The sequence below is a fragment of the Hevea brasiliensis genome, chromosome 4, assembly GCF_030052815.1.
Source record: "Hevea brasiliensis isolate MT/VB/25A 57/8 chromosome 4, ASM3005281v1, whole genome shotgun sequence".
Taxonomy (NCBI): Eukaryota; Viridiplantae; Streptophyta; class Magnoliopsida; order Malpighiales; family Euphorbiaceae; genus Hevea; species Hevea brasiliensis.
This window is the reverse complement of record NC_079496.1, coordinates 109,873,505-109,900,908: the sequence shown is the minus strand read 5'-3', so window position 1 is coordinate 109,900,908 and position 27,404 is coordinate 109,873,505. Positions and strand designations below refer to the sequence as shown.

At 34.3% G+C, this 27,404-nt stretch overlaps 1 protein-coding gene across 3 annotated transcripts; it reads right to left on the bottom strand.

Moving 5' to 3' along the window:
* On the bottom strand, nt 1-24,792 carry LOC110654729 (endoribonuclease Dicer homolog 3). Of its 3 annotated transcripts, none has more exons than XM_058145867.1 (25): nt 24,272-24,792; nt 23,993-24,173; nt 23,658-23,774; nt 22,963-23,097; nt 22,763-22,832; nt 12,936-13,000; nt 12,726-12,857; nt 12,443-12,595; nt 12,070-12,199; nt 10,771-10,876; nt 10,495-10,687; nt 10,249-10,409; nt 9,816-10,034; nt 9,423-9,688; nt 8,199-8,470; nt 7,574-8,103; nt 7,371-7,465; nt 6,844-7,058; nt 6,535-6,744; nt 5,638-6,114; nt 4,777-5,049; nt 1,526-1,852; nt 829-1,033; nt 453-564; nt 1-370 (listed from the first exon to the last, which is right to left on the bottom strand). In XM_058145867.1, exons 1-25 carry the CDS (start codon nt 24,499-24,501, stop codon nt 160-162), a joined length of 5,085 nt encoding a protein of 1,694 aa, XP_058001850.1. In that variant the 5' UTR covers nt 24,502-24,792; the 3' UTR covers nt 1-159. The 3 variants fall into 3 exon arrangements, with proteins under 3 accessions (XP_058001850.1, XP_021666513.2, XP_021666514.2); XM_021810821.2 differs by having other exon boundaries at nt 23,658-23,771; XM_021810822.2 differs by lacking the exons at nt 22,763-22,832; nt 23,658-23,774; nt 23,993-24,173; nt 24,272-24,792 and having other exon boundaries at nt 22,963-23,088.
* Nucleotides 24,793-27,404: the final 2,612 nt, after the last annotated feature.

Genomic DNA, 27,404 nt, shown 5'->3' with positions numbered 1-27,404 from the left:
TTAATAATAACATAAATTAAGTAGCTTTGCCAAGAAAATGGCATGTACGAATATATACAGATATATATACATAAAGCATGGCTAGAAAAGCCTGAGAAGCCATTGTTGCTGGGCAGTAGCCAGCTGGGTTAGTTTCCTAATTGTTCTAAATTAACAAATTCATTGCGCATCGACAATGATGAGTCGTCCCCGCTCTTTAAGCTCATAAAGCATAGCAAGTGCAGCTGAATCTAATGAACTCTTCTTATCAGGTCTAGGATCTCCTGTGCATTCAATGATGCCATATAAGGGCATGTTCAGGGTTATTTTTGATATAAAACTGATAAATGATTCTCTTCTTTCACTGCCTTCACCAAATATTATAGGAGTTCTGCAAGAGGAGGAACCAAATTAGATGAAAAGTACCGGATGAACATTTATCATAGGAATAGAACTTGGTTGAACAAGCGAACCTCGACTTAGTTTCTGTTGTTTGAAATGTAGGCCTTGTCCATTCCCCTTTCTTGCAGAGTTCGAAAAGAGTGGTTCGAGGTCCTCCTTTCTTCATGTTAATTGACTCGATAACTGCACAATGGAGAATTTTAATAAGATATTTGCTGCTTCAAGCTTGGAGGCAAGCTTGAATAATTTGGAAATCACCAGGTAGCTACTTCATCGATAAAATTGAAGGACAAGCGCAAGAGTTAAACAGTAGAAGGATCCTGTGAGACAGAACTGAGAAGCTGAAAAAATATGGATCTCTATACTACAAACACAACATATACCCTTGCATTGAGTGAATCAAATTTCACATCAAAAAGTAAACCCAAACCATTTGGATGGTAATACCTGGGAGGCCCTCTTTGGGACTGCCAACAAGGGAAGGAACGCCACTTGACCCTGTAGGAGATTCATTTTCTACTTTCTTCTGCTTCTTATGGTTTTTTGGCTCACAGGTGTGAGCGTTTGTTAGGTCTAGGGAAGATGAATCAACAACGTGATCAGGATCTTGTTTCCTCTTTGAATCACCTCGGGAGTACCTTATTCCTCTATTCTGTTTCATTAAAAATCAGACAATATTGGTACAAGACAAATATAGGATATATCAATGCCAATTAGCAAGCCGTCCAGAAGAATGACATTTGTTCTGTGGTTTTGAACCCTGAAAACAGTTATAACTTTGGTTTCATAAATGCATTATAATTTACATAATTTTCCTGGATAACGGATATATAATATTTTTGCTTTTGCTTGTCAACCAGGGATCTTGTCAAGAAAATAACCATAATAAAAGGAGAGGATATCATAACAATTTTGCACAACTCCTTTGCTTCCTTCTAAAAGCATTTTAAGTACAAATTTTCAAATACAGAATGCAATCATTCAAAAGGATTTTAATCTTACAAGAATAGTGATAATTCTTAGAAAGACAAGATCTTAAGAAACAAAAGATCTTTAAGGCTTTTTATCTAAAAAAAATTTGAATTATTTAGTGATATGGTAGAAACTATGAAACAATCAACATAACTGCGTAAGTAGAACAAACCTCAAGTTCCTTCAACAAATGAGAAGCCGCTTTTCCTTTTGCAGTTTTTCTGTTCCGATCATATCCGTCTCCAACCAAAAGAACATCATTCAGCTGTAGTCTAAGATGGGCATGCACAATGTCATTCTTAATTGTACATCTTTCTTTTATAAAATATCCACGAGAGTCGCATAATTCAATCAGTTCACGCAATGGAGGCAGCTCCAGACTCTCAGGTGTTGCAATTGGAGACAACAGTGGCTTAAATATTCTCCACACTTCATCAAGGTCAAACTTTGTATCAACTAACATTGCCCCTGCTATACTTTCAAGTAGGTCTCCAAGAGCCTGTAGTAAATATAGTGATGGTCAGACCAAATGTGGTTAGTCTCCAAAGTTGCTAAGAACAACAAAGTCTAGCATCAGTAAAAGCACTAAAAATCTGAGCAATGATTGCTGGCAAGTGGCACCTAATCATGTGACATGCATGACCATAATATAATCAACAAAAAGTTTATGTTAGGGCAGCATCTGAAGGGTTAGAAGGAATGAAATGATCTGGGGTTTGATAGGGTGAACATTTCTAAACTGATATTTCACCCCAATTGTGTTTAGTACATTGGGTTAAACCCTCATGGATATCAACATTTAACTTCCAAAAAAAATGTGGTTCAATATTAAGTCGGAGTGGTCGCTTAACAACGTTGAAAGTAGGGGTGAGCATTATACGGTTTTAACCGAAAAATCGAATTGAACTGAATAATTTAACTCAGTTTTTTGGTATTTCAATTAGGTTTCAGATATATTTTTTAAAAAATTTCACCTATTCAGTTCACTAATAAATGTCAAAAAACTAAAATAACCAAACCAAACTGATATTTAGTCTATACTGCATTGTATTTGTTAGCCATGTATAAAACAAAACCTTTCTTTCTTTCAACAGCTCCAACAATTCATCTTCAACCCACGGCCATGAGACCCAGATCCTCCCTCCTTCATTCTCAACAGATCCTCATCACGCCAGAAGGCCTTCCTCTCGTCCCCATCTTCTTGTTCTTCTTCTTCACCTCATACTGTCTCCCCTGTTTCTCACTAAAATCGATGATCCAAAACTGATTGGACCGAACCGAACTGAATTGGTTCGGTTCAATTTGGTTCTTCTATAATTTCGGTTCAGTTCAGTTTCCATCTTATGAAAATTTGGTAGTTCAGTTTTTAAAGTTGAACCAAACCGACCGATTCCACACTACTAGTTGAAAGGTGAGGGGATGTAGACCTAGCCATAGTTCGGACTGGGTCAATGGTTCTGGTCCTTGAACTAGACTAGAATTGGTCTAAGGAAGGCCAGTTACAGTTCCCCCTTCCTTGAACCTGAACGTGAAGCGACAGGTTCGAACCAGAACTAGCCTGATTTAAAAACTTTCAAATTTTAATTTTTTAACATTCAGCATCTTTAATTCTTGGACCATTCTCAAATAAGGTACAAAATAATTTCTGTGAATTTTTTTAAGTTAATTAGCATATTTAGATTTTTAGGTTCAATTAAAGTTCTATTTTTAAACATTTTTCCTAGATTATGTAGATAATTTTGAACATCTTTAATTCTTGGAACATTCTCAAATAAGGTACATAACAATTTCTATGAATTTTTGAAGTTAAGATTTTTAGGTTCAATTTGAAATTTTTAAAATTATATATTTTTTTAACATTTTCCCTAGATTATCTGGATGAACATCTTTGTGAATATTATCCATAAAGATACACAGGAGTTAGCCAGGCTGGTTTGCACTGAAAACCTGTCTTTTGATTTTGGTGAGAAATTAAGTTTCATTAATTTTTGTCAAAAAGCTTTAAATCCTGATGTTAAACCTATTTCTAAGAATACCATCAAACAAACAGTTCACGAACTTTTTAAAAAAGGAAAAAAGGAATTACAAATTTTATTTCACAATTTCAATGGGCGCGTAGTCATTTGTTGTGATGTTTAGAGTGATTATTGGAATATAAATTCATACATGAGAATTAAGTGTCACTGGATTGATGAAGATTGGAATGTGCAAAAAAGAGTGCTTGCATTTAGAATATTTATGAAAACAGATAAAGCTAATAACAAATACAAATTAATAAAAATCTATTTTGAAAGAATATAATTTAATTTTTAAAATTTCATCAATTTCTTTTGATAATGCATTAGCAAATATTGCACAAGTCTTTGATTTAGAAAACGAGTGTAGATCTGCTCTTGGTGATAGATTTCTTCATAGTGGATGTGATTGTCATGTTTCCAATTTATGTGTACAAGATGCATTACAATATCTTACAACTCATCTTGAGCCCATTAAAAAGGCCATTAATTATTTATGGAGAAATCCACAAATTATGAAACAATGGATAAATATATGAAAAGTTCATTGATATTATGGGAATTGAGAAGTTAGAATGAGAATATATATATTTAGTTGAAGCAATTGGGTAATGAGATAGAAGAATATTAGAATCACATTATTTATTTAAATCAATTGCTCAGTTTGGTGATTCATTAATGTTAAATGTATATTTTATTATTGCCAACTAAAATTGGTTGTGATATTGGAAATGAAATTAGGGAGAATAACTCATTACTTTCGTGTTAATTAAGAAATTATATAGCTAAATTATATGTAAAATATATGTTTTAGCAATTTTTTCCATTTTTATTTGTATACTTTGCTGTATTAAATTTATATATAAATAAAAATTAATATTCATCTTTTATTTATAATTTTATTAAATTTAAATATTTTCAAGAATGTTGATTCTTAATGCATACCGAACCAGAATTGTCTCAACCCGGGGCCCAATCAGAACCAGAACCGGCTACTCAAGGACTGGTTCCGGTTCAAGCCCACCAAGGGTCAGGAAGCAGAGGAAGCAGCGGTTCTGACCCAGAACAGGCCCTTGGCCAGGTCTAGGGGGACGAATAACTTTTCATGCCACCATACCGCCAATGACCCTTCTACCACCATTACCATGGCAAGTACCAAGTAACATTACTGCACTGCCATTGCCGCCAATGGAGCTCCTCCAATGTTACCTTGTTTTACATTACCTTGTACCCAAAAAAACAGCTATCATACCCATCATTCACATACACAGCTAAACATGCTTGAAAGAAAAACTATTATGCCCTTCAACTTAGCTACTAGGAAATTCTATAACTGACATTTTGCCCCAAATTTTTTTCAGCATCATAGCAAGTGCAGTCAACAAGGAAAGAGCAGTTAAGCGCTTACCTTAGGACCCTTTGGAACTGTGGACAATTTGGTGGCTTCATCAGATTCACAAAAAGACTCCAGATATTCTGTTATCTGGCTTAGAAGTAATGTAGAACAATGTTGAAGATGCTTGTATAGCTCCCTTCTCACAACAATTTGAGCAAAATTTTCATTACTAACACAAGCTGAGCGCAAGTCTGTCAACTCACCAGGATCAATGTTTGTGTGGCTTTGATAGAGATGCCATGTGATGAGCAAGTCCAATAAAGAGTCACCAAGAAATTCAAGTCTCTGTCAAAAATTTATAAGGTTAGAGAAATACTAATCAGAAAGTCTTATTTTATGCATCTAAACATTGATATATAGAAAGACAGATTAAGCTCTATTTTTGTCATTTGTAAAGTCAGTGAGAAAACTCCTCAAGATATTGCTGTATACAAGGAATTTGTTTTAAAATTGTTTATATCCAATTTTATAGTTCAAATAAACAAAATTTTTTTTCCCTCAACCTCGCATTTCGATAGGGGAATTTGCTATGTGAGATTTGAATTTGATAAGTGATAGGTTTCGTTTAATTGATTAGTCAATAAATTTTAGGTTCATAAATATGGGAAGAAAACCTTAATTTGAGTGTGGACTTAAAATATTCTATAAAAATGTGTCATTACAAACCACTTCAAACAAACTCTTAACCACATTATGAATTTACCTAAGTAAACAATTGAGTCAACTTTCATTCAAACAACTTAAACAAAAATCAAAGTCAAATATTTCAAATCTATCACCTGAACGTAACATCAAGTTATGTGGCTCTCCAGTACAAAATAAGGCAATGTTAGATATGGAAAAATATTAAAAAGGTCAATTAAAATTCATTACCTGGTAACAATAGCCAACTCCCTGCTCTTGCATGGATGCATGTGTCATAGCCTCTTGTATAAGAAACTTGACAGAAAATGTATAACCAAGCTTTGACTCGAGGCTCGTTACCTCATTTTCTTTTGGCATATAAGATCGTAAAGAAGCACTGGAAATGGCTTCATCTACCAATGAAGGATCAAATTCAACATCCATACCAAGCCACTTCATCACATGAACTGCAGCAATCAGTCCTCCACTTACGTAGTATGCTCCTACAATGGCTTCAACACAATCAGATATGGTTTTGGAACAGATCCATCGGTGGCCCATGGAGCAGCATATTGCAATCTTAATTTTAGGGTCTTCAGTTTGAAATTTGGCATCTAAAGGCACTTCTAAAGTATCAACCCCACATTTACAAGGAATATAATATGCAGGTCGCTGCCCTGGAGCAACCCAACAACGAGGATTGAATGCACTGTCTCGTATATATCCCTGTAAAATGAAAATTGCAAAACACTATAATTCATCACGATTAAAAAATTTCTATGGGCATGGAAGGAGTGTTATGCAGATCACTATGAAATCAATCCCTGCGCTCAAACAATAGGACAACATATTCAACAAAGTTGTAACAAATTTGCAGACAACTGAAGTCAAATGAATATATAACTGTCATAAAGGAAAAAAGAAAATGCTTGGCCGTTTGCAAATAAGTATCATATGAAATAGCTAGCTGCATGGAGATGACTATCATCATAACAATATGAGATCACTTCACTTAAATTTCCAAAACGAATAGGATATTCAGCAAATACATAACAGACATGTAAACAACTAAATAAACACACATAATTTTGTAAACTTTTTATGAGAATAATGTAATTTCATTAGCAACATCCAAGTGCCATATACCTGTAATTTGAGACTTATTCCCAATTTATGTAGGGCTGAATTACAAACAGCCTGTATGCGCCGAGCAGATAATTGGCCTTCATGTTTTGTAGGGTATCTTAGAAAGAGGTCAGAACTTATAGCATACTTCAAAACTGAATCTCCAAGCAACTCCAATCGCTCCATGGAAAAAGTTTCACTACATCTAAGTGTTGTTATTGCTTCCAACATCTAATAATAAAAGCACCATATTAGATTAACCACAAAGTGAATGATTCATGGCAATGCAGCCAAATCAAGCAAGTAAATTAACTGATTTATAAGGCATACCAGTGAACTTGGGATATAACAGTCAGGAATCCGGCAGTCAATCTCCTGTCTAAGTTGACTGGCTAACATCAGAGACTCCAGACGATACATCAAAGATGGAAGTAAGTAAAATGATTTTAGAGTCTGGACTGGAATATCAATACTGACTAAAAGCTCAGGTGGCATATGAACAAATTGTCGCTGTTTTACAACAGCCATGCCATCTTTTGAAGTAACTGCATGGTTAAGAGAACACATTAGAAATCAGATAAACAGAATGACAAACTACATTTCTCAACCCAATTTGATGACAGTCTCTATTAATAATGCTTATTGCCCCAGGCCCCAGCTTTTGCCAATCAGGCAACCTGACATTTATTATCAAATTTCACATACTCCCCATGAACACCCCGCAGAAAACCTTAGCATAAAAATCTACTTGGACATGTAGGAATTAAAGTATCAGGCTATATGAGACTGGACTGAATGGCTCTAAGTACAAGAAAATTCCATCTCAATGTGGTTCTCAAACTTGTTAGTCATCAAACCTTCATCATTAGGATTTGGAAGCAGGTTGTGTGGTTTATGGCTTTGCTTTAACAGCAACAAAGGTTGTCCTGGATGCATCAGCACAATTCCATACCTGACAAGCGATAGCATGAATTGCCATGACAACAAAATTAAATGAATTAACTGGGAGGAGAAATATTTAATGAAGACAAAACATCATCTGGGAGCAGGAGTGACCTACTTTTTGTTGAAGTACTCAGTGAATGAAGAATAATTTGATGGTGCATCACCAGCATTTTGCTCAAAAGGACTCTCAGCAGACATATCACTCACCACTTCAATAACAGAGTATATTTTTCCTGTGTGAATTGCCAATACCACCACATCTTTCAGTTTATCTGCATCAACTGAAAAATTAGCAAAGTGGATTGTGTTTACACCACTGCATTCAGTAACAGATGAGCCAACCCTACAAGATGATGACCTTCTGCTTTCACCATTACATTGCTCAGCACCCAAGAAAGTGTTCTTCAAAAATTCTACCACATATGTGCAAGAATCAACTCCAGTCCAATTTATTTTCCAAGACTCATCATTTGAAGCACTGAAAGTCTCGAGTGGTAGTAGCAAATACATGTTTGATGGGATCCAAAACAAACTTTTTTCTTTCTGAAGCAAAAACTCTCTTGTTTTAGATGATTTGGACCCGGTAAACAACTTCCCAAATAAGGCATTGAAAAATAATTCATGAAAGCATTTTGCTTTCATCATCTGATATGAAACAAAGAAAAAGAGAGACAATGAAAATAGCTTGAATAGCTTGCAAAAAAGAAGGTACTTTCCACATTATGAGCATACAGCTTTACCTGTTCAGCATCTAAATGCACTTGTCCACATGAAGAAACAGAAGCCCTAACAATCTTCCTGACCAAGTAAAGGTCCAACTCAACATTTCCAACATCATCATCAAGCTTCGACTCAATTAGAAGAATAAATCCGGAATACATCTCTGTGGCAATACTACAAGAGAAGTCAAACTTATATGCATAGAAGGTGGTTCCATCAAGGTTCTCTCCCCAGCTTCCAGATAATGCATGAATGCCGGTGGTTCCGTGCAATTCCTTCCTTTTTGTAGTTCCTACGGTTGATTTTTTATTATTGTTTAGGTTGGAGGTTGGGTGAGTAGAGGGAGAGATGTAAATAGAAACACAAAAATGAACATAAATGTAAAAGTAAAACACCATTAAATCTTTTAGAAACGAAATAAGATAATTCAAACCATTGTCATGCAAAAGCTTGACATTGAACAGCCACAAATGCAACTAACTCGTAGTACCAAATCAAGAAGTATGGCAATGTTACTAAATGTTGATAATATTCTTCTTATTTAGGATTTTTTTTCTCCCTTTATTATATATTTCCTAGCATTATACATTTCCAAGGATTTAACCCAAAATCGTTTAGAGTGGAGAAAGAGAATCTATATAGCCGACCCCAAATTTTTGGGATAAAGGCTTAGTTGAGTTGAGTTGAGTTGAGTTGTATTATATATTTCCTAATTAGGGCTATAATTAGGTTCCTAAGTAAGGTTGTAAAATAGACATTTATATTTTTGCATATAATTTCCAAATGTAGAATATTCCTATTTTAGAACTATTATACAAATAGGTTGCCCTATAACTCTTAGAATTAAGACAATAAGACACTACTCAGTTCAATCTCCTATTCTTTGTCAACAATAAATTAAACAAATAAGCAAACATTCTATAAAGCAATGATTTCCATTATTATTCCCTGCGAAATGAATAATTATACCTTGCAAACTGAAGCATTTTTAATAAATATTTTCATTATTGCCTTAGATCATTGTAGATGGTTTCAAGAGTCAGATATCAGGACCTGTGTTTCCATATTATTATTCGCCCAGTATCACCATAGTATGGTGGTCAGCAACTATGAGGGTGAATAGGTTCAATTAAAACAGTCGACCCACGGACAGAAAAACAACCGAACTAATGAGCAGCAAGGCATCATATGTGGAGTATTTGTTATAAAATTTATACTAACAGAAGGTTGATATGCATGCATACCTGCACCTGCTAATGTTTCTTTGCTTCTCATAATACAATTATCTTCCATAGGGTCATCAAATGACGGTCGGAGATGATCATCCAGGGCACCCATTTGATGCAGCTTCTTACAAGCTTCCAAGCATACAAGCTGCTTAGCTAATTGTTGACTCCTACATATTGGGCCAACTAGTGTTTGAAAAGCTGCACTGGCAGGTAACTTTATTTTACACTGGCATGACTGTTCAAAAACTTCGAACTCAAAAGTTGGCCTTGGTGTAAAGTACCTAAGTTATAATGTAGCCAATTAGTATTAAAGGCAAAATTCGTTGCTTCTATAAATATGTACTTGAGAAAACACAAGTATTGTTAACCATATTGACATTGTTGTTGTCTACAAAAACATTTCAATACCTGTCACCAGGAAGCTTTTCACAATATCGATATATGAGATTAACACTGGAGTCTGCAGTAACTGATGCCCCAGTCGCATTCACAATATATGCCTTAGTTTCCTCAGCAGCACATGTTTTCAGAGACTGTACATCAGGATCTCTATTTATAGTTGTATTTGTCATTAGCCATTCACTCCTGATGAAATCAAATAGTTGGTCCCTTTGTTTCACGTTTCCCCTGCACACATACACATATAGTTCTTTCTCAGCATTAAATGATAAATAAATTAAAGCAAGCAAAAATCCATCAAGAAAGCACAAGACATGAAAACTTTAATTACTTAACAATGCCAACCAGTAAAAATGTTGCAGCATAATTACAGAATCAACAATCCACTACACACAAACCATATAAAGACCCATGAAATATATGATGATGGACAGGCCAGCACCTCTCAAGCATAATGATATATTCGGAATCATTTTGTCTAGCACGTCCTCGAGATTGGACATAACAGCAGACTGTCTTGGGCAAATCAAAACATATTACGCAGGAGCAGTTTGGCACATGAATTCCCTCCCTCAGCACATCAGTGGAAAATAATAAGTTGACCTGCAAATACGGCCATATTCATTGGTTATTAGGTACTCAAATGCAAAAATTTATGGAATTATTTATGATATACAAGACCATATACCTTTCCAGAACGAAATGATTCCAGCGTTTCCTTCTGCGTTTTAGGGGTCACTGCATCTACTGATGTATTAGTTCCAGTAACATATGAAACTGTGAAATGTGCTAACACTGCAACTTTCTTCACAAATCTTTCAATTACTTTAGCTGTAACAATTCTATCAACAAAAATGAGGCACAGTATTTGCCTAGCTCCTCTGCAACCAGAAAAATGAAAGTAAAAAAAAATTGGCAGACAATGAAAGCTAAGGGAAACTGACAGCTGAAATATTTCCATTACCCAAATGATAGGAAAAGTTGAAGCAGTTCATATAATTTTGGAGATATGTAGCCGAAAACTACTGCCTTTAAGAAATCAAAATCAAGATCCAAAAGAAAATTATCACCTGAAAAAATGAATAGGAATTAGCACAAGAATATCATATTCAAAGCACAAACTAAAGACCAGCAGATTGTTTAAACCAAGCTAACAGACTCCAAAAAGGCAACATGATCACAAGGCACTGTGACTGGGCATACAGAATACTCTCATTGGCAATAGCAGTTTGGGAAAAAAAAAGCATTGGATTTTGCTTAATTTCTTGCCAATCAAAAACAAAACAAAAGTGAAGAATAAACTAAAGGCATTGCAAATGTTATTATTTAAAATTGAAACTTGTGAGGAAAAAATAACTCAGTTTCCCACATATGCATCTAAAATCCAGGAACATTAAGGAAAACCAATTGCTTATGCTGTAGAAGCAGCATGAAACTGTGACTAATGGATTCCTTTGGAAATGAAAATGCAAGAAATATCTTTTTTAGATCGAAGCAAAAATCTAAATTGCTATTAAATGAATTATTTCCACCTTATAACGAATTTTGTTCAAATAATGATCTTTGAACTGTTCTTTCTATTGGCATTATGAATTACTTTCTCATCCATAAATAGTGTATTCCTCCATATGATATTGGTAACAAAAATATGAAATTCATTCATATGACAATGGTGAATTACTTTCTCATCCATAAATATAATATTCCTCCATATGACATTGGTAACAAAAATATGACATTCCTTCATATGACAATGGAAACAGGAAGTAGTGGTAATGATACACGAGAAGGAGAGGGGAGGGGCTATTTGCTTTTAACTTTCCTGAGTGGATTTTGTTGTTGTGACCCAAAGTAAGTCAGATGTTAATAAAGATTTTTATTCATTAAAAAATATCCTTCAAAAATTACAGAATAGAAAGTTAATTTAGATAGCCATGAGTACGCAATAATGCACAAACAAATGGCAGAGATGGTATCTTTTTATAGGTTCTCTCATCAACAAATTATCAAATATAGAAAAAGAACAGAAACAAAGCATTTTTGAAGAATTCCAAAGGTTTGATAATTCATTAATCACCCAGTGCTTACTAAAAAATTAGGGATATACTAAAAGAAAATTGTTGATGATGACATCACAAAAACAATTATAGTATAAAAATTCAAATAAGTAAAATGGCAAAGGAAGTGTCAGCATAAATAGTCATTACTGCCATATAAAGAGGAAACACAAAGCAACAAAAATAAAAACTACTGTGTAGCATACAATGTGGCAAGGACTCGCCAATTAGGCTCAACACTTCCTCAAGGAAATATCTATGTTGCAGAGAAATTTCTCTATAAATCACACAATCCTCAGTGGAGTTGGGAGCACTCTGCAAGCAAACTTTGACAGCCTGGAAACAAGAAATGTCAGAGTAAGGAAATTACAAGAAGAACAGAAGAAAAACCTTCTATTGTATCTATAGAAAGGTTACTTGAAAGTAAATTGCTACATGCATGAAAAAAAATATTCCTATCATTTTCTAAAAAGGGAGTAAAGGGTAATTGTAATAAAAGGAAATTGGCTGGAGATCATTTTCCTTCTGACCATCAATGCTCTTCTTTTTAATGCAAAAGTTCTGCGAGAAGAATCATACCTCATAAGCACATACGAGGCCTAGATCTTCAAGGCAATTCAAAATCTTTGCATGGTCATTGGACAGCCGCTGTCTCAGTGTCCTAATTTTATCATCAATGTCCTTGTAACCGCTTTGTATTGACCCTTGCAAACTTAGCATTGAAGCATCAAACTGCCCATACAAATATAATATCTCAGCATTCCGAGAAATAAAACAAGCATGTCACATATCTAAAACGCAACCTCCGTATAATTGCAACCTCCACCACAAATAAATGTATGCATATGCAATGAAGAAATACCTTGGACCATGATGCTTCAATCTTGGATTTCAATTCTGAACTATAACACTGTGCTTTGTCATAAAATCTACATGTTTCTCTCGCAGAGGGAACATGGATGTCCATTTCTGTCCTGTCTTCGATAGTATAAACCTACCACCAAGCATGTGCAAAATAGTTGCTTGATAATTGACACCACATGATCAACACACAGCACTACACAAAAGATACCTGCGAATCCAAAATGCTCTCAAGTTCTGATATTTGATCCTCACAATCCATAGTGGAAGAGACACCTAGTGACGTAGAACATAATAGAACGATCAAAGAGGATGAGAAACAATTCTAAAAAATTATAACTCTCAATATCAACTGTCAAAAATAAAATTCTCTAACAAAATACATGATAACATAGACATATATAATATAATAAATGGTCCTACTTGTATTAGGATTATAAATCCTAAACAAGAAAATACTAAACAAACACTAATTAGGAATCTCAAATTTCCTAAATAAAATAAAATATTACTTTCTAAATAGTAATAGAATTCTTAAACTTCCGAATACTAAAAAAATCTAAATTAAAGATCTTAATTTTACAATTAAAAACTAAACAAAAATAATTCTTAAATTTGTGCCGTGTTAATGCAGGAAGGCAAGTCTATAGCCTATTTCAGCAAGGCTCTCTCAACTCAAACTCTCTCTCAGTCAACTTACGAGAAAGAGTTAATGGCTCTAGCTCTCGCCATTCAATGGTGTCCCTATCTCTTGGGACAGAAATTTCTGGTCAAAACTGATCAATGAAGTCTTCTACATTCATTCCAATAGCACAACAATGCTGGGTTTCTAAATTGATGGGCCATAAGTTTGATGTGGAATATAAACCCGGACAGAGTAACAAAGCAGTTGATGCCTTGTCCTGCCGCGAGGATGATTGCCAACTGGAACTTTCAGCTTTTAGTCACCCACAATGGCTGGAATGGGAAGATTTATCTACTGCCATTTAGGCAGATCCAGCTCTTCAAAAAATCGTGGCAGTATTATGGTCCAACCCAAAAGGTCAGCCTCCCAACTCTTTTATTCAAAACTAATTATTCTAAAAAGGAGTTTGGTCATACCAGCTCACTCTCCATGGGTGCAAAAGCTTATCGGAGAATTCCACTCTACACCTATTGGTGGACACTCGGAGGCTTTCCAAACTTATAGGAGGTTGGTGGCTGGTCTATATTGGCCAGGCATGATGAAAACAGCCCAGCAATATGTTGCTTCTATGTCAGAAAAATAAGTATGAAGCCCCTTCTCTGGCTGGTCTACTTTAGCCTCCCCTTATTACTAAGAGAATTTGGGAAGATATTTCACTAGACTTCATAACAGGGCTTCCAAAATCTCAAGGGATGGACTGTGTTTTAGTGATGGTCAATCTTCTTTCTAAGTATGGTCATATCATTCATATACGCCATCCATACATAGCCAAAAGTATAGCTGCTTTGTTTGTTAAGAAGATTGTGAGGTTGCATGGAATTCCTCTTTCCATGGTGACTGGGACCTGTTATGGAAAGTCAATCATTATATTATTTCTGTGTATATTCTGTATTCTGTATTCTGTATTCCTATTTAGGATTTCTTATTTAGGATTTCTTTCTAATTAGTATAACACAATTATAGGAATCAATTGTATATAAATACCCATGTACAGATTAATTGAAATATGTGTGAGAATCATCTCTTTCTACATGGTATCAGAGCAGGTCATCTATCTAGGGTGATTATTTGTTCTCACCACCCAGCTCAGGAGAGACCTTGGCCGCCGACCGGCCGTTTCGTCTCCGATCAACATTGCCAGCGTCGCCTCAATCCCCTCATTCCACCACTGTGTGCCGTTGCCTGATCTAGTACACCATTAAAGGACTTATGAGGTTTGGCTCTCAGATCCTATTTCGGTATTTGCTTGATTTGTGATTTTGGATTATTTTGTTGCTGTCAGCACTTTGGATTAGCGTTTCGGTTAGTTTTCTTTGTCTCAATAAATGGCAGACAATAAGAATGTTATTTCTGATGTGATTCCGATGATGACTAAGATCACGGAACACAAACTTAATGGTTCGAATTATCTGGAGTGGAGTAAGACTGTTAGGGTCTATTTGCGTAGCATTGATAAGGATGATCACCTTACTAAAGATCCACCTACTGATGATACACAACAAACTTGGCTAAGGGAGGATGCTCGATTGTTTTTGCAGCTTCGGAACTCGATTCACAGTGAGGTAATTAGTTTAATTAATCACTGTGAATTTGTTAAGGAATTGATGGATTACTTAGATTTTCTGTATTCTGGTAAAGGGAATATCTCCCGTATTTATGATGTTTGTAAGGCATTCTACCGTGCTGAGAAAGAGAATAAGTCTCTCACGGCTTATTTTATGGATTTTAAACGGGTATATGAGGAACTTAATGTATTGTTGCCTTTTAGTTCTGATGTGAAAGTTCAGCAGGCCCAACGGGAGCAATCGTTATGAGTTTTCTTGCGTGCCTTCCTTCGAGTATGAGATCGCTAAATCTCGATTCTTTCCAGCTCGAGATTTCCTCTTGCATGAAACATTCACACGGGTCCTTCGTGCAGAGTACCCAATCTTCACACTGCCAAGAGTGCTCTTATTAGCCGTAATCCAAATGGACAACAAAGGCTAATAGAAGAGGAAGTAGAGGAGGAATTACAGCAAATGTATAATCGCGTAATGGAGAGGCTAGTTCTAATCAGACTCAAGAGGAGTCATTTGTTATTATTGTCATGAGCCTGGCCATACAAAATATAATTGTCCGCAACTTCAGAGGAAAAATCAGCGATCACAGATGGCAAATATGGCAGCAGAGGATTCTACAGTATCTTCCTCTAAGAAAACTGTTTTGGTATCCGCAGAGGATTTTGCACAGTTTTCCCAGTATCAGGCATCTCTAAAGCCTACCAGTTCCCCTATCACTGCGATCGCTGAGTCAGGTAAATCCACTACATGCCTTGTGTCTTCCTCATCCAAATGGGTTATTGATTCTGGTGCAACAGATCACATGACAGGTAATTCTAGTCTTCTATCTACTTTTCAGTCTAATCCCACTTCCTCTACTGTTACTTTAGCTGATGGTTCTACTTCTTGTGTCATGGGTTCTGGAACTGCGAATCTGACTTCGTCAATTTCTTTGTCATCTGTTTTGTGTCTACCAAATTTCTCTTTTAATCTACTTTCTGTTAGTAAACTTACTCGTACCTTAAATTGTTCTATTTCTTTTTTTTCTGATCAGTGTTTGTTTCAGGATCTTACGACGAAACAGATTATTGGTAGAGGACGTGAGTCAGGTGGTCTCTACATTCTGGAAAATCATGTACCGCGGTCGCTTGTTTGCTCCAGTACCTTAACACCTCTTGAAGCTCATTGTAGATTGGGTCATCCTTCTTTGTCTACCATGAAGAAGTTGTGTCCTCAGTTTCAGTCTTTATTAGTACTAAAATGTGAGTCGTGTCAGTTTGCAAAACATCATCGTTTGCCTTCTGTGTCTAGAGTCAATAAACGGGCTTCATCCCCTTTTGAGTTAGTTCATTCTGATGTTTGGGGTCCTTGTTCTGTTACTTCTAAAACTGGATTTCGTTATTTTGTTACTTTTGTTGATGATTACTCTCGTGTTACCTGGTTATATTTAATGAAGAATCGTTCTGAGTTGTTTTCTATCTTTTGTGCCTTTTGTAATGAAATCAAAACTCAATTTAATATTTCTGTGCGCATATTAAGAAGTGACAATGCTAAAGAATATTTTTCAGCACAATTTCAGTCTTATATGACACAAAATGGCATTCTTCATCAGTCTTCCTGTGTGGATACCCCATCCCAAAATGGCGTGGCCGAAAGAAAAAATCGGCATCTTCTTGAGGTAACTCGTGCTCTTCTTTTTCAGATGAAAGTTCCTAAACACTTTTGGGCGAATGCAGTTTCTACGGCATGTTTTTTGATCAATCGTATGCCTTCTTCTGTTCTTAATGGGGATATTCCTTATACTGCTTTGTTCCCTACAAAATCTTTGTTTCCCGTTGAACCCCGTATTTTTTGTTGTACTTGTTTTGTACGTGATGTTCGTCCGCAGGTTACTAAATTGGATCCAAAGTCTCTCAAATGTGTCTTCCTTGGGTACTCCCGGATCCAAAAAGGGTACCGTTGTTTCTCTCCTACTCTTAATCGTTATCTTGTTTCTGCAGATGTCACATTTTTTGAGTCCACTCCATTTTTTTCTCAATCATCCGTATGAGAGTCGGGGAGGAAGATGATATCTTAATATATCTTGTCAACCAATGTCTAGTCCTCTCTCACACCTATTTCTTCCGTCTCTAGACCTACTCGGCCTCCCGTTGTTCATGTTTATTCCAGAGATTGAGATTCTCGACTCGATCCTCCACCGGCTACTTCGTTGGGAGATCCTGCACTCATCGATCATAATTCTGATCTAGACTTACCAATTGCTCTTCGTAAAGGTAAACGTTCATGTACTTACCCTATCTCTTCTTTTGTTTCTTATAATCAATTGTCTTCTTGTTCTCGGTGTTTTGTTACTTCTTTAGACTCTATTCCCATCCCTAATCTTATTGGTGAGGCCTTTGTCTCATCCTGGCCGTGTGTCTTTGCTATGAAAGAGGAAATGGAGGCTTTAGATGCTAATGGTACATGGGAATCTGTTTTGCCCACTGGTAAGAAAGCTATTGGTTGCAAATGGGTATTTACAGTAAAGGTAAATCCTGATGGTTCTGTGGCTAGGTTAAAAGCACGCCTTGTAGCAAAAGGATATGCTCAGACATATGGGGTTGATTACTCTGACACTTTTTCTCCTGTAGCTAAACTTACTTCTGTTCGCTTGTTTATCTCTTTAGCAGCTACATATGATTGACCCCTGCACCAATTGGATATCAAGAATGCTTTCCTTCATGGTGATATTCAGAGGAGGTATATGGAGCAACCACCTGGGTTTGTTGCTCAGGGGGAGTTGGGTAAAGTTTGTAGGCTTCGGAAGTCTCTTTATGGCTTGAAACAAAGTCCTAGGGCCTGGTTTGGGAGATTCAGTGAAACAGTACAGGAATTTGGTATGCAAAAGAGTAAGTGTGATCACTCAGTATTTTATAAGCAATCTGAGGTCTCTAATTCTCCGGTAGTCTATGTGGATGACATTATCATCACTAGGAGTGACTCTGCAGTATTTCATCTCTTAAAACCTTCCTCCAAACCAGTTTGGACCAAAGACTTGGATTATTAAAGTATTTTTTGGGTATTGAAGTTATGAGAAGTAAGAAGGGTATTTTCTTGTCTCAAAGAAAATATGTCCTTGATCTATTGACAGAGACAGGAAAATTAGGTGCTAAGCCTTGTAGTGCACCAATGACTCCAAATTTACAACTGTTAGCAAGGGATAGTGAGTTGTTTGAAGATCCAGAGAGATACAGGAGATTGGTAGGAAAATTGAACTACCTTATCACACTCGTCCTGACATTGCTTATGCCGTTAGTGTGGTAAGTCAGTTTATGTCTTCCCCAACTGTTGCTCATTGGGAAGCCTTGGGACAAATCTTGTGCTATTTGAAGGGAGCTCCAGGAAGAGGTTTGTTATATGGTAATCATAGGCATTTAAATGTTGAATGTTTTTCAGATGCCGTGAAATTTGGATCTAAGGTTGATAGGAGGTCAACTCTTTGGATATTGCGTTTTTGTTGGAGAAATTTGGTGTCTTGGAAAAGCAAGAAGCGAGTGTAGTTTCTCGATCTAGTCTTTGAATCCGAATCTGAGCCATGGCACAATCGGTATGTGAGGTAATGTGGATATTTCAATTACTAGATGAGACAGGTTTTAAGACCCCCCTGCCTGCGAAATTGTGGTGTGATAATCAAGCTGCTCTCCATATTGCTTCTAATCCGGTATTTTATGAGCGGACCAAACATATTGAGATTGATTGTCACTTTGTTCGTGAAAAGATTCAACAACAGATCATCTCAATAGGACATATCAAAGCGGAAGCGATTAGGAGATAATTTCACAAAAGCTCTAAATGTAGCTAGGATTGACTACATTTGTAACAAGTTGGGCATGATTAACATCTATGCTCCAACTTGAGGGGGAGTGTTATGGAAAGTCAATCATTATATTATTTCTGTGTATATTCTGTATTCTGTATTCCTATTTAGGATTTCTTATTTAGGATTTCTTCCTAATTAGTATAACACAATTATAGGAATCAATTGTATATAAATACCCATGTACAGATTAATTGAAATATGTGTGAGAATCATCTCTTTCTACAGGACCCTATTTTCGTCAGTCATTTTTGTGCTGAAATTTTTCGATTGATGGGCACACAGTTGTGAATGAGTTCAACATACCACCCACAATCTGATGGGCAAACGGAGATCCTAAATCAATGCCTGGTGCAGTACCTTCAATGTTTCGTCTCACAATAACATAAAACATACATAGGTCAACCAGCCGCCTTGGGCCGAATATTCATACAACACCAACTTCCATGGCACTTCCAAGCAAAGTCCATTTCCGGTGGTCTATGGTAGGACGCCCCCTTCTATGTTACACTATCTGCAAGGAGCAACAAGGGTGGAAGAAGTCTCCAACATCTTATCTTATCAAGATGAAATTCTCTGGCAGTTACATTACAATCTTCAAAAAGACCAGTCTTCTATAGTTCAATATGCTAGTTTAAGAAGGCAGGACCTGCAATTCCAAGTGGAAGATAAGGTCTTTCTCAAACTCAGACCCTACCGTCAGCACTCTCTTCACTCTCAAGTCAGTCCTAAATTAGCTCCTCACTTTTGTGGTCCATTTCTAATTACTGCCAAAATTGGGAATAATGTTTATCGTCTTCAACTTCCACCTAAGGCTCGTGTTCACCCTGTTTTTCACGTCTTCCAATTGAAGAAAGCTATGAAGACCACACAATGCTTGCTACTTTACCACCGGATAGGGGTGTGCATTATTCAGTTTAAACCGAATAAACCGAACCGAACTGCCGTAATTCGATAATTCGGTTCGATTTTTAAAATAATTCGGTTTGATTCAGTTTTATATTATAAAAATTTCGGTTATTTTGATTCGGTTTGGTCTTGAAGAAAAAAAAATCGGTTAAACTGAACCGAACCAAATAGTAATTTTTATATTCAAATCAAACCGAATCGATTTTTGAATTGATTTATTTTTATGGGGAATTTATGAATTATATGTAATTTTATATATATATATATATATATATATATATATATATAAATTGTTTAATTTCATTGATTAATGATTATTAGGTTTAAATCAAAGTCAAAATTAGATCAAATAACTTGAAAATCAAGTCTAAATTAAAGAATAATCACAAATCAAAACCGATCGGTTTGAACCGAACCGAACCGAAATAGAGCAGTTTGGTTTGATTCGGTTTTTCATCTATTTCGGTTTAGTTTGGTTTCTAAAATATGTAATTCGATTTTCATGATATAATTCGGTTCGGTTCGGTTCGGTTCGATTCGAACCGAATGCTCACCCCTACCTCCGGATATGGCAGTAGACAACTCTTTGCCTATCTATCCAGACCAAGTTCTCAATAAAAGAAATATTGAACAGAATGGGATATTGATTCCTCAAATTCTGATTAAGTGGCAACGTCATTCCACTGATGATGCAACCTAAAAGTGACATTTCCTGAATTTAGCCTTAAGGACAAGGCTATTTTGGCAAGGGGCGGTAATCATGAGAATACACCACTTGGCATGTTTATTTCAGGCGGTCCAAGATAATTCTAGAAGAAGAGATAGTTATCCAGCCTGGCATCCAAAAGGGTCTAGAGCCAGCAAGTCAATCAGAGAAAATTTCAGGTAATATGGGATGAGGAAGACAAAAGTTATAAATAGAGAATAAAGAGGTAATGGGATCATCAAAAATTGTATTGAGCATTTTGTTGTTTGGCCAATTGAATCTTCAACTTGGTGGGCAATTTCTACTGCTAGAGGGGAATTCCTTCTCCTTTCATTTCTTTTATCCTTTGGAAAGTGTATTGGATTGCTGCTAAGTAATACAAACTACTTCATTAATGTTTCCTATAATCTTTTGTGTGCTTGAATTTCTATTTTTCATTCCCTAACATTCACCCCCATACAATGTAGCTGGTCTAACAAGAGTCCTATAGAACCTATCTTTCACTTTGTTAGAGATTTTACGATCACATAATACACCTGTCACACTCCTCCATTTCATCCATCATGTATTAATCCTATTGATTACATCCTCATTTTAAGCTCTATTCTTCTGTATGATCAAACCTAAATACTTGAATTGATTGCGTTTAGGCAACAAAACTCCATACAATCGAACCTCACCTCTATTCCTTCTACAAGAGCTACACTTGCATTGAATATATTCAATCTTACTTTTACTTAGTTTAAAACTCTTGCTCTCAAGAGTTCTTCTCTAAAACTTCAAGTTTTGATTAGCTCCTTCACTAATTTCATCCATTAAGACAATATTTATCTGCTAATAACATGCAACATAGGACATCATCTTCAATACGATTGTTCAACTCATCAATAACTAAGATAAACAAGTACAAACTCAAAGTCAATCCCTAATGCAAACCCAATGACAACTGTTATGGAAAACTCGTCTATGTTTGATCCCACTGTCCTTACATTTGTGACCGCCCCCTCATACATGTCTTTAATAACATTTATATACTTGATATTGACTCCTTTCTTCTCCAACACCTAGCAAAGAAATTTTCTTGATACTCTATCATATGTCTTTTCTAGGTCAATGAATACCATGTGGAGATCCTTTTTTCTCTCCCTATATATTTTCATTAATCTTCTTACTAAAATGATAAGCTCTAAGGTAATCTACGGCTACCATGCATAAAGCCAAACTGGTTCTCCGATATCTTAATACTATCCCTAAGACTAAGTCCATGCTCAATCACTTTCTCCCATAGATTCATCACGTGACTCATTAATTTAATACCACAAAAGTTTGTACAACTTTGAATTTCTCCTTTGTTCTTAAAGATATGAACCAAAGTGCTCTTCCTCCACTCATGTAGCATCTCTCTTGATGACATAGGTATTTATAGTATAATAACTAGTCCGACTAGTATTAGGATTAAGAATCCTAAACAAGAAAATATTAAACAAACACCAACTATAAATACCAATGCAACTCAAACTTCCTAAATAAAGTAAAATACTAGTTCTCAAGTAATATTGAACTTCCTAATACTAAAAAATCTAAACTAAAAATCTTAATTTTACAATTAAAAATTAAATAAAAATAATTCCTAAATTGAATCTTCCTTGATTACATCACCTAACATGTAGTAATTGATGTGATAGGAGACGCTTCAGTAACAAAAAACTTGATATGAATGTGCAACGTATATGCCCCCAAATATAGATGAATGTATGCCTATAGTCCATAATAAAAAGATGAAGCATGTTTGAAAACAATAATCAGCATAAATAAAAAGGATTCTCTTCTCTAGGATGTTGCCTCTTTTGATAAGTCAGATAACTAGTCATGTTGTCCAAATTAGAACACCTATTCAACCAAATGCCACATCATGAATTAACTGATAAGCTCTTCAAGAATATCAATAGAATTCCAACCCCATTGTTCAAAGCACAACCAGGAATAAGAAATTATCAAAGAGAGAAACTTTGAAATTAAAACCATGCTCGCTATGATAATTCAAGTAGGTCTATGATCAAATGTGATATGTTCTCGGATAAAGAACATTCTCTTTTCCAATGGAAATACTATAACATCTCTGAACCATAATCAACTAGAACCAAGAAGCTGCTGCATTAGAGAGAAATGTTGAGTTGCAAGCTGATTATAACTGCTCCAAGTTATACTATAGAAGACATAAAGAGCCAAATGCAGGGGATTTGAACAAATGAGGCAATAGGGCTTTCATGATAAGTAGTAAGAAAATTTTATGCTTTTAGCACCATTGAATCAAACCAAACATATTATCTAAAAAAGGTCTTACCTTTTCTAACAACAGGTGATGCTGTCATTCCAAAAATCTTTGGCTTGTTACTCAACTTGTGATAGAATTCCTTAACCAATCAATCATTATGATATTTTTTTTATCATGAAAATCAAAAACTAAAAAAAAAAACAAAGGAATCCGTATTGAGAAAAGGAGGAATTTAGATACTAAACAACTCGAGAGGATTGGACGCTAACCTTCATTATTTTTGTGTAGGGATGATTACCAGTAGCACGATGGCACTCATCAATTATCATCAAGGATACCATATCTAGATTCAAGAATGCCTTTCTTAAAGCATCCAAAAGGATTTGAGGTGTCATAACCAATACCTACAAGATAAGAATGAACTACATGCATTAGCATGAAACTAACATTGTCTTATTGGATGCTATCGAATATTTTGAACATTAAGTACGGAGCATAAGTTGATAACCCATACAATATTGTCTGTTTCCTGGATTGAAAATGACAGATTTTTCATGCTATAGGAACCATACTAACACTATTAGTTTTCACTGATCATTTCTCAGTGACCATAAACACAATTCAATAATCAAAATGTATCTAATTTAAAATAAAAGTTAGCAATTATATTTCTCTCCACATAGGAATGCAGTAACTCAATGGTGTTCTGAATGTCAATTCAATCAAATAATCTCCCTGGCCTCAGCACACAAGCAGGCACAAGCACAAAAGTCACTAAGAAACAAAGGAGCTATATATCTGACAGAAAACTTGTTACATTAATTCATAGATGTACACAAACCAAACACATTAAATTAACGGAGGTAGTTCAAAGCGAAGTTCATTGCACAGCATATTTAAACAGGGACAGTTTTAGAATAACATGTGCAGTAGTTTTATTTACAATGCTATAAAGCAAACTTACGTCATGCTCATCAATCTCCTTTTCCCATAACTTCAAAGTCCATCCATCTACCCCCTTGGCTCCATAATACGCTCCTGCATCAAAGCTTGTATTCGCTTTAATAACCTCATATTGCTGCTGGCAGAAAACCCACTACTTTCAGCATGTGCACCACTCAGCTAACAACAACATTGGACATAGAAGATAAGGGAAAACAATTACAGAAAAGCAGTAAAAAGACATTCTTTTATCCTTTCTTTTAAACAAAAATTTGCGCAACCGAAAGAAAATCCATTTAAGAAGCACCCATTTGTGCACACAGAATTTATTTAGGGAAGGGGAGAGGCAGGGCATGCCTGGTTGACAAGATGAACTGTTGGCGCTAAGAAAAGAATCAATTTTTTATGGTCAGTAAACTTGATAGCTTGACCAATTTCTTTAATCAGCATTACTGCGATCATTGTTTTTCCAGCACCAGTCTCCAACACTGCTATAGTGTTCCTCTTCATAGCCACCTCGAAAACCTTCAATTGGTAGCTGCACAAAAGAAAAATCCACAAAAATAAGATAAGACATGAATCCACCAAAAACAAAATCAAACCACATTAATCAAAAAACCCATAAAAGTTTAAAACCTTCTGGGATTGAAGTCCTTAGAATTGATTAAAGAAACTGGTTCTTGGATAGCAGCATCTTCCAGACAATTCAAACCCAAATCGTCTGATGAGTTGTTGGGATTGACTACAGAAGCTGGTTCTTGGATAGCAGAATCTCGATGTTCCAGAACATTCAAACCAAAATCAAGAGACTCTAGTGAGTTGCTCATGTCACTGAAGCTTCTCTTGAGAGGATTAAGGTCCGCCATTGGAATGTCGAAGATGAAAATATAAAAAACAATGAGGGGGACGAAAAAGGAAAAAAGAGGAAAAAAAAAAACGTTCTTTGTATCAAGATTCTCTCCCCGTACGACACCCTCTTTATGAACGGAGTAAAGAAAAGAAAACACGACCAACGTGAAGAACTGAAGAAGGGAAACAAGAATTGGGCTGTTAAGTGGTGGAAGGATCAAGAATGGTCACCTTCTTGCATCCCACCCACTGTTGTACTGTGTTTTCTTGAGGGTTTTCCCTTGCAGCCACCCCAAGTCTCTCAAGTGACGGTTTTATTTTCTCTTCATTTTAATTTATGTAATGGTAAAATTATTTAATTTATATTTTCAAAAATATCTTGCTTTTTTATATAGTAATTTTTGTTACTTAATGTGCGTTTATATTTGTTGTTAATATTTATAATTTAATTTTATTTATGAATAATTTTTTAATAATTTTTATTATATTATATTAATTAATATTATTTAATTAAAAATAAATAATTCATTAAATACAAAATTTTTAAAATAAAGTATTTTAAATATGAAATTTTATAAAATTTTATAATAAAAATTAAAAATAATTTTTACCGAAAAACTCTATTTTATTATAATACTACATAAAAATGTTAAATGTTAATTTCAATAATAATATTAATGTTAATTTAATTATTTTTATAAATAAAAAATTAATTAAATTAAAAATTATAAAATATCTATTAAATTACAATTTATTATATCTTTAATTTAATTATTAATATGTAATAAATAAATAAATAAATTAATAATGTAATCTGAATTATTAAACTGAAATAAAAATTCTAACATCTAACATTATTATAATTTTATACCAATTTAGTTTCATAATATATACATAATTTATTTAATTATTTTTATTATTAATGTGTGATATTAAATTCTAAACTTTTAAAATTTAAAATTATAATTATATTAGAATTATGACTATAATTATAGTTATAGAATTATAATTTTACATATTAGTATTTTGTTATTAATAATTTTCTAATATAATTTTTAATTATAAATCAATTTGAGCAAATAAATATAATAATAATAATTATAAATAATTAATATTAAATAATAAATAAATAAAAATAATAATAATTATAAATGATCAAATAACTTTTATAATTATTAACGATAAAGAATTTTAATTAAAGTTTTACAAAAATTTATAAAATGTTAATTTATTAAATAACAGTTTGCTAGTAAAAAACTATGGCACATAATAAATTAGACTTTAATATTTTATATGCTTAGTTATATGTGTGTTGTTGAAAATAGAATTTAAACATTCATGATTTTTTGAATTATAATTATATATATATATATATATATATATATATATATATATATATATATATATATATATATATATATATTTATTAAGATTTGAAATTATAATTATATTAGAATTAAAATTATTGAAAAATATTAATAAAAAATATAATAACCAATTAAATTTAATCATTCATTACGATAATATTAAATTATTAGAAATATCTTAGCCAATTCCAATATTTCCCCCTTATACATGTATATATTATATAGATAAGTTACTAAATGGTGTATGATTACTTCATTTTAAAATTATTTTATTATGAAAAATAAAATAATTTTAATAAAATTGTATAAATCACACAATTAATTTTTTTAATTTTATGCAATTTGATAATATTGTAACACCCCTATATTCATTAGTTCTGTATATTTCATTGTTCCCGTGACTAATGTTGGTCCGAACAATCAAGGGGTTTAAACCATATTTAAGTCACCTAAAAAAGCCATAAACAAAAATTAATAACAATTACATAAAGGTAAAATAGAAATAAGAAAAACAAAACATAATTAGTTAAATGAGCCGAGGTTCCGGCAATGAGTAACCGAAATGGGAAGTGACTGCGAGCTCAGTTGCTGCCCTAATTTCGTATAAGACCATATGACACCCCAGGCCTGGAGATAATTGCGAAGTTAGTGAAAATGAGAAAATCACAGAAAGTAATCAAGAACCAGCTCAAATAATTGAATCAGAGTTAGGAAGCAATCTAGTGCTATTGAAAAAACGGATCAGACTGATAAAGGGTAATATGATCAATTCATCCTTAGAGGTGATTCTTGGCCTAAATGTCCATTAAAATATAGGAAATTAAAATTATGAAAAATAGATTAAAAGTGAAGAGGTGTAAGGAAGAAAGGAAAAAGGGAAAAGAAAATTTGAAAATTTAATGCTTTATGACATTATCGATGACATAATAATAAATTATAATTTTAATTTATGAAATTATTGAATAATTAACAACTTAAAAAGAGACAAATTAAAAAGAAAAACATATTTTTGGTCTTCTTCCTCTTGGGTGCCGATTCCACTCTCTCTCTCTCTCTTTTCACTCTTCTTTTCTCCATTAAAGAGCACTTCAAGCTCTAAAATCACTAAAATTTCCCTATAATTTCCATAGCTTATTGAGAGAAAATTTTATTTTGAGCCTTGGTAGTGAGATTGGAAGTAAGAGGAAGGGAAAAACTTGAAGAAATTGAAGCTTTGAAATTGGTCAATTGAGGTAATTCTCTCTCTTCTTATTTAAAATGGTTTATGCTTATGGAAATGGTGTTATGTTAGTGAAAATTTATTGGAAAAGTGAAAAATCATGCATGACAAATGTTGTATGGAATTGCACTACCTTGAGAAGGATTAGGCTTTGATGGTAATTGATGGTATTAAACATGTTTTATGATAGTTATGAAGTGTTGGATTTGATTAGTGTAGTGAAATTTACATGAATTAAGCAATTGGAAATTAGAGTTCTTGGCAATTAGGAAATTTGAAAAAATTTAGGGATTTTAATGAATTGATGCGCAATTGACGTTGTTGATGCTTAAAT